At 45.4% G+C, this 8,900-nt stretch overlaps 1 protein-coding gene across 1 annotated transcript in view; it reads left to right on the top strand.

Annotated features, from left to right (window-relative positions):
- Positions 1 to 286: 286 nt before the first annotated feature.
- Positions 287 to 8,900, top strand: part of LOC142143136 (mitogen-activated protein kinase 8-like) — a 39,606-nt gene continuing 30,992 nt past the window's right edge. The window contains exons 1-2 of the mRNA XM_075200848.1: positions 287 to 1,247; positions 6,772 to 7,065. Of these exons, the coding sequence (XP_075056949.1) occupies positions 522 to 1,247; positions 6,772 to 7,065 (1,020 nt within the window). The 5' untranslated portion in view covers positions 287 to 521. The remainder of the gene's footprint in view (positions 1,248 to 6,771; positions 7,066 to 8,900) is intronic.

Here is an 8,900-nt window from a genome sequence, read left to right as displayed (position 1 = left end):
TAATAATGAAAGTTGTCATGATAAATTTCAGTCACATTATCAATTAAATCCTCACAAACATTCAATTTCATAAACCCATAATTTCATAATTTCCATAAGTAAACATATTATTAATATTTATACCCACTTTATGTCTTACTGACTTATTAATGAGTAGAACATATTTTTATTAATAATATCTCTGTCTACATCAAACGTACACGGTTCTTTACACTCGGGCCCATATGGTTTTGGGCTCTGTAACCACTATATTACACTTATTCATGCTAAGTCCTCCTCCATCCTCCTCCAGGACCGAGGCACCGGGAGCAGGATGAACTGGAGAGAGGCTCCGGGGAAGATGGGGAGCCAGCAGTAACTGGAGCTGGAATAAAGAGATAACCCCGCTAGTGGGAGATTGAGTCGGGTTAGAGACCGGGACGAACGGAGAAGGACCCCAGACCCACGGGGTGCCACAGACAGCTTTCAACTAAGATTAATACTGTTTGGATGAAGCTGCAGGGGTGAATGCTCCTGCAACTATGAGCAGAGGCAAGCGTGACAGCAACTTTTCCATCTTCGAGATAGGAGACTCCACTTTCACCGTTCTGAAGCGCTATCAAAACCTGAAGCCTATTGGATCTGGAGCACAGGGAATAGTATGTGCGGCTTATGATACAGTTCTAGAGAGACTTGTTGCCATCAAACAGCTGAGTCGACCCTTCCAGAATCAAACCCATGCCAAGAGGGCGATTTGGGAACTTGTACTCATGAAATGTGTCAATCACAAGAATATAATTGGACTTCTAAATGTCTTTACACCAAAGAAGTCTCTGGAAGAATTTCAAGACTTGTACATTGTGATGGAACTTATGGATGCCAACTTATGTCAAGTGATACAAATGGAACTTGATCATGAGCGCATGTCTTACCTTCTTTACCAGATGCTCTGCGGCATTAAACACTTACACTCTGCAGGGATCATCCAACGAGATTTAAAACCAAGTAACATTGCAGTTAAATCTGACTGCACCCTTAAGACTCTCGACTTTGGCCTTGCCCAGACAGCAGGAACAAGTTTCATGATGACCCCTTATGTTGTCACACGTTACTACAGAGCTCCAGAAGTAATCTTAGGAATGGGATACAAAGAAAACATTAACATTTGGTCAGTGGGTTGCATCTTGGGAGAGATGATCAAAGGTGGTGTGTTATTCCCTGGCTCAGACCATATTGATCAGTGGAACAAAGTCATTGAGCAGCTGGGTGTCAGAATCACTAGGTGGAATTGATGATACCTGCCAGCAGTTGGCGCTACTGAGTACTGAGGCGCGGAGTCTAACACGCCTCTGGTTTTCACCAGGAACCCCTGCAAGGAGGTATGGACTTCGCTGCAAGGGACGTGCAGGTCGCGGCCCTTAGTATCAGTCAGCTGGCGAGGTAACAATTGAGGCAGCTGTGAGAGCCCACCAGGATGCAGGATGGAAGAGTAGTCAGCAAGCCGGGTCAAAACCAGAGGAACGGATATAGCCAAATCAGAAGCAGGAGAATGGTCAGGAAGCCGGGTCAATACCAGATATCAGTCTAAGCCAGAATCAGGAACCAAGGAGAAGTCAGGAACAAGCCGGGGTCAGAATCCAAATAACAGCAACACAGGAACAAACGCTGGAGCAAGGCTGAAGACCTAATACTCTGGCACTAGACATGTGTCAGAGGCTGCCTTATATACCCTAAGGTGCCTCCTGATAGGGTTAGGGAGATTTTGGTGGTAAGACATGCTGGCTGCAGACAGGTGAGCAGAGAAAGCGTCCCGCTGCTAGGCAACAGGACGTGGTTGCTTGGAAGGTGCAGGCGTCCGTCCCCGTCTCCTGCACCAAGTGTCAGTGCAGAGACGGCGCCTGACAGTACTCTCCCCTTTCTTCTTTTTCAGGGCTTGCAAGGTCGCCTCTCTCTCCTTCTTGAATTTGGCCAATAAGCGAGGGGCATGTATCTCTTGTACATTGATCCAAGATCTCTCCTCGGGGCCATAACCCCTCCAGTCAACAAGATATTGGTGGCGACCCCTGGAGATCCGGAAATCCAGAATCTGATTGATCTCATATTCTTCCCCATGATCAGTCTTTACTGGGACCGGGGGTTTTGTTCTTTTGATAAATCTGTTGAGAACGAGGGGTTTAAGTAGAGCAATATGAAACACATTGTGAATCTTGAGTGATGGAGGAAGAAGGAGTTTGAATGTCACGGGATTTATAACTTGAGTTATTTGAAAAGGTCAAATATGACGGGGTGCGAGCTTCATGGTGGGAACTCGAAGTCTTAAATTCCTTGTGGATAACCACACTTTGTCCCCAACTCGAAGTCTGGGGACTGGTCTACGGCGACGATCGGCGCTAGCTTTGTAGCGTCGGGAGGATTCCAATAATTTGGACTTCGCCTGAGACCATATTTGAGAAAAGTCCTGAATGAGATTCTGCATGGCCGGAAGTGCTTAACCAGGTTGGGAAAGTTCAGGAAAGAGAGGGTGAAACCCATAGGTAAGAAAAAATGGAGACGAACCAGTAGATACATGCACCTGGTTATTATGAGCAAATTCTGCCCAACACAAGAAACGACTCCATTCAGCCTGATTACCCGAAGAGTAGGTCCTGAGAAATTGTTCCAAGTCTTGGTTGACCCTCTCCGTTTGGCCGTTGGTTTGAGGGTGGTACCCTGAGGAAAACTTTAGATTGACCCCCAAATCTTTGCAGAATGATCTCCAGAACTTGGACACGAACTGTACTCCTCTATCCGAGATAATATCCTGGGGACAGCCGTGAAGACGAAAAATCTCCTTGATGAAGAGGTTAGCAAGGATAGAAGCTGAAGGAAGTCCCTTGAGAGGTATAAAATTTGCCAACTTGGAAAATCTATCCACTACCACCCAGATAGTATTGAATCCATGGCTAGCTGGTAAATCGGTGATGAAATCCATAGAAATACTAGTCCATGGTCTCTTTGGAATAGGAAGTGGTACCAAGGGTCCTGCAGGAGACTGCCTAGGTGTCTTGTGTCTGGCACAGATTCCACAAGCGGCAACATAGGCCTTAACGTCCGCCCGGATAGAGGGCCACCAATAATGCCTAGAAATCAATGAGAAGGTCTTCTTGACACCCGCATGCCCGGCAAACAGAGAATCATGGGCCCACTTGAGAGACTTAGGCTGAAGCCTGGAAGTGAGAAAGGAGCGACCAGGAGGAAGAACCTTGGTTGAAGTTCAGGTGAGGGCCACAATGGTAGTAGGATCCAAGATGGTTCTGGGGGTGGGGGCGGGTTAAAGATCTTTATCATCAAATGACCGGGAGAGAGCATCCACCCTGATATTCTTAACCCCAGGTCAAAAGGTCAAAATGAGATTAAAACAGGCAAAAAACAAGGACCAGCGGGCCTGACGTGGGTTCAGACACTGAGCTGTTTGCAAGTACGTTAAGTTCTTATGGTCTGTGTAGACAGTAACAGGATGCTCAGCCCCCTCTAGCAAATGTCTCCACTCCTCTAGTGCTGTTTTGATGGCCAATAACTCTTTCTCCCTGATACCATAGTTTAATTCGCTGGAGGTAAATCTTCTGGAACAGAAACCACAGGGATGAAACTTTCCATCAGAGTCTTTCTGTGAAAGAATGGCTCCTATGCCAATGGAGGATGCTTCAACTTCAACAAAGAAAGGCCGAGACAAGTCAGGTTGTAGCAAAATAGGGGCGGAGGAGAACGCCCTTTTTAATGACTGGAAGGCACAGAGGGCTTCGACAGACCATGATTTTGCTGCTCCCTTGCGGGTGAGAGCAGTAATGGGAGAAATGAGTGTTGAAAAGTCTTGGATAAAGTGCCGATAATAATTGGCGAAGCCAATAAAGCGTTGGATCGCCTTAAGGCCCAATGGTTGTGGCCAATTGAGAATGGCAGCCACTTTCCCAGGATTCATGGAAAGACCAGCACCGGACACAATATATCCCAGGAAGTGGACCTGAGAGGCTTCAAAGACACACTTCTCCAGTTTGCAGTAAAGGTCGTTGGAACGTAGTCGAGAGAGAACCTCCTTGATGTGACCTCTATGGGATTCTAAGTCTCTGGAGAATATAAGTATGTCATCCAGATAGACAACAACTGAGAGATAGAGTAGGTCTCGGAAGATGTCGTTAATGAACTCCTGGAAGACCGCTGGGGCATTGCATAGGCCAAAAGGCATCACCAGGTATTCATAGTGGCCATCCAGAGGGTTAAAAGTGGTCTTCCATTCATCGCCCTCACGAATCCTAATCAAATTATAGGCGCCCCTGAGGTCTAGTTTGGTGAATATTGTGGCACCTTTGATCCGATCGAATAACTCGGAAACCAGGGGTATGGGGTACCTGTTCTTCACGGTAATAGCATTGAGTAGTCTGTAGTCGATGCATGGTCTTAGAGAACCATCCTTCTTTTTTACAAAAAAAAATCCTGCACCGGCAGGTGAGGAAGATTTTCTAATAAATCCTCGTTCAAGGTTTTCAGATACATACTCATCATGGCTCGAGTCTCAGGGAGGGACAGAGAGTAAGTTCTGCCACGAGGAATCCTTTCTCCAGGAATAAATTCAATGGAACAATCACAAGGACGGTGGGGTGGAAGAGTCTTAGCTGCAGTCTTACTGAAGACATCCACAAAGGCAGCGTATTCAGATGGCAACCCAAGACTGGGTCTGAGAGTGTGACATCTAATAGGTAGGTTATTGAGGCATCGATCAGCGCAGAGCGGACCCCAGGAAGTAACCTGAGCATGATGCCAATCAAATTGGGGTGAATGGTCCCTTAACCAGGATAGTCCTAATATTACCGGATCAACAGTCAGTGGAAGGACTAGAAACGAGATCCATTCAAAATGGAGGAGACCAACTTGCAGTCGGATCGGCCGGGTGGCCAGAGAGATAGATACATTGGCCACTCTGTTACCATCCACCACTGTCAGAACTAAGGGTTGCAATAATGATTCCAGGGGGAGATGAAGGTTAGCTGCTAAGGTTGCAGAAATAAAGTTTCCAGCTGCCCGTGAATCCATGAAGGCCCGAAGGGAGACCGGACCCTGGGAAGCATGGATGATGATGGGCATCAAAAAGTCTGTTTTGTCTGGGGAATAAGGGGAAGATGTACTCAGTCCTAGACCAGCTTTCCCGGCACCGACTAGGATCTGGCGTTTCCCCGGTCTCTTGGGACACTGAGATAGAATGTGAGAGGGGTCAGCGCAGTAGAGGCATAGATGGTTTTTAAACCTTCGTTCCCACTCCTCCACAGTTAGACGCGAACGCCCGATCTGCATGGGCTCCTCAGGTAGAATTGGTGGGTTATGAAAACTGGAGACCAAACGTGGACTAGCCCGGCGAGATTGTTCTCGTTCCTGATTACGCTCCAAATACCGGATATCGACCTTGATGCATAAGGAGATCAGATCATCTAGGGTAGCTGGTAAATCCCTGGAGACCAACTCGTCCTTTTTCCGATCTGTCAGCCCCTGCCAGAAGGTAGCTATAAGGGCCTCATTATTCCAGTTCAGTTCAGAGGCGAGAGTTCTGAACTGAATCGCGTACTGACCAACGGGAAGGCTTCCCTGACGTAGCTTCAAAATGCTGGTGGCCGCAGAGGAAACTCAACCAGGCTCATCGAACACTTTTCCGAAGGATGGATTTTGTAACAGGGGGTCATCATGCTCCCATAGAGGAGAGGCCCAGGCAAGCACTTGATCCGTGAGTAACGAAATAATATATGCCACCTTGGCTCGTTCTGAAGAGAAATTTCCTGGTGATAGCTCGAACTGGATAGCACATTGGTTAAAAAACCCTCTGCACTTTCTCGGATCACCACCAAATTTTTCGGGAGGTGGGATGCGAATCCCTTCAGTAGTATTAGGTGCAGCTGCAGCTGGAGAGCCGACAACGGGGGGATGCGGGAGCAACAGATAATCCGGGAAGAATCAGGGTTCTCTGGAGGGTATCCATGTGCGTAGCCAGTCCCTGAAGGCATTGCAGGAGCTGAGTCTGGTTAACCTCTTGTTGATCAACTCGGCGAATCAGGTGCTGCAGGAGGTCAATAGCAGAGAGATCACCGGTGCCTTCGGTATTTGACATGGCCAGAGTATACTGTCAGAATCACTAGGTGTAATTGATGATACCTGCCAGCAGTTGGCGCTACTGAGTACTGAGGCGCGGAGTCTAACACGCCCCTGGTTTTCACCAGGAACCCCCGCAAGGAGGTATGGACTTCGCTGCAAGGGATGTGCAGGTCGCGGCCCTTAGTATCAGTCAGCTAGCGAGGTAACAATTGAGGCAGCGGTGAGAGCCCACCAGGATGCAGGATGGAAGAGTAGTCAGCAAGCCGGGTCAAAACCAGAGGAACGGATATAGCCAAATCAGAAGCAGGAGAATGGTCAGGAAGCCGGGTCAATACCAAATATCAGTCTAAGCCAGAATCAGGAACCAAGGAGAAGTCAAGAACAAGCCGGGGTCAGAATCCAAATAACAGCAACACAGGAACAAATGCTGGAGCAAGGCTGAAGACCTAATACTCTGCACTAGACATGTGTCAGAGGCTGCCTTATATACCTTAAGGAGCCTCCTGATAGGGTTAGGGAGATTTTGGAGGTAAGACATGCTGGCTGCAGACAGGTGAGCAGAGATAGCGTCCCGCTGCTAGGCAACAGGACGTGGTTGCTTGGAAGGTGCAGGCGTCCGTCTCCTGCACCAAGTGTCAGTGCGGAGACGGCGCCTGACACTGGGAACCCCTTGTTCAGAATTCATCGAAGAAGTTGCAGCCTACAGTGAGGACGTATGTGGAAAATAGACCTAAATATGCAGGCTACAGCATTGAGAAACTTTTCCCAGATATCCTGTTTCCTGTAGACTCTGAACACAACAAATTAAAAGCCAGCCAAATCAGAGATCTGCTGTCCAAGATGTTAGTTATGGATGCTTCCAAAAGGATCTCTGTTGATGATGCTTTGCCACACACTTACATCAACGTTTGGTACGACTCACTAGAGGCTGAAGCTCCGCCACCAAATATCCTCAACGAGCCCCCAGCTTCTGTAAGTTATTTTCTTTCCATCTCTTTAAATAATAAATGAGATGGGCAGGTTTCCAAAATATAATATTTCTATAATTTATTAAAAAGGTATTATACATAGATACAGCCATACTGGACGAAGCAGACATATGCCCAGGGTCTCAAAATGCCAATTGACACCCTATATTTGATTAACTTATTCTTTTATAGGATATGAAACTCCTTCTTACTTCAAAACACACCTTCCCAGCTTACATCACTGCTGGCACTCTATCATTAAAATAACATGTCTCTTTTTATGCAATTCTGTATTGTGCAACACGTTCTCTTAAAGACACACAGAAACAAAATTCAAGTTCATTTGTTCATTCTATTGAACTAATTGGTAATATAGGATTTTTGTTAAATATTACTTCGACACACTACAGCATATAAAATATATACACATTTTTATGCAACTGTGATTGCACTGGGACTGATTCCAATCAGTGATGTCATGTTTCTATGAAACCGGAATACACACCTCTTTCACTCTAGGGTTTTCAAAGCCATAAAACTTACATGTTTTCAACTTTTAACTCATGTCTTGTACATAATTATATATGCCAAGGTTTATTAACAATCTAAAATTACACTCACCTATAACTTCTATGTAATGACTGTCAATGAAATCGGATATGCTGTCAGTTTTCTGCATTAAACTGTAGTTGCCACTCTCTTGACCATTCCTGTAGTCTACCTAGATCATCAATCATTTTGTTTTACCCCTCCTGATCTGTCTATCTGTCGATCTGTCATATATTTGTGTCATCTGCAAAAAGGCATACTTTCCCTTCAACACCATTTGCAATTTCTCCAATAAAGATATTAAAAAGCACTGGTCCAAGTACAGATCCTTCAGATACATCACTGGTAACATTTCCCTCCTGTGAATGCATTACATTTACTATAACTCTCTGTTTTCTATCCTGTAACTAAGATCTTATCCATTTAACCTTATTAGAATCCAATCCAAAGCTGTCAAGTTTATATCAGTCTGGCTTTCCAGTTTCTGGCAGCCCCCATTACAGGGCCAGTGGCAGGCAGCAGATGGACATTTATTTCAGGGTGGCATCAATTTCATTTTTAATCATTCTTATTTATATGTGTATGTTTTATGTATGTTATTTAATAGTTAGATTTGGTAGGAGCAGTGGTGAAAGTGGAAATTTAATAGTGACGGTATGAAAATGTAAATGGAATTTGATAGTTGTACAATTACGGTAGTAGTAGAAGTGGCAGTATGGCATACCACAATACAGTATATCAGCTCACTTAGAGCTATGGGCAGGGTGATCAAAAAAATTGTATAGATGTTACTCATATTTGCCTACTTTCTTCCAGGAAATGATGCAAACAGGAAGTGCTAAGCCGCTCCTCCCAGCGCTTCCCCCTTCACCAGTAGGGGGCAAAGCCATTTGCATCATCATAACCCCACCCCACTGCTGCTCAATGCAGAGCATGTCATGATGATAATGACAATGGTGTTGGTGACATGGAAACAACTGTGGCTTTGACCTTTTATAGACACTGTAGAATCATCCAATGAGCAGTAAGAGCATTATAATTTGACCCTAGCTATATTCATTTGACTATTATTTTTGGCATCGACCTGAGTACAAACAATAGTGGCATTCTCAATGGGTGCATCTCTTAGAAAATAATACCAACAGTACTGCAGAAGGCATACATTTCTGAAATTGCGTAGATCCATAAAATTTGAAAGTCACAATTGTTGCAAAGGACGAGTGCTCTAGTATGTGTCCTGCTGTTCTTTTTTTTCTCTGTGTAATACTTATAGCATTGATGAATGGTGGC

The sequence above is a fragment of the Mixophyes fleayi genome, chromosome 3 (assembly GCF_038048845.1).
Source record: "Mixophyes fleayi isolate aMixFle1 chromosome 3, aMixFle1.hap1, whole genome shotgun sequence".
NCBI classification, from domain to species: Eukaryota; Metazoa; Chordata; class Amphibia; order Anura; family Limnodynastidae; genus Mixophyes; species Mixophyes fleayi.
Note: the sequence above shows the minus strand (reverse complement) of the source record. Positions and strands in the feature narration are given on the sequence as shown.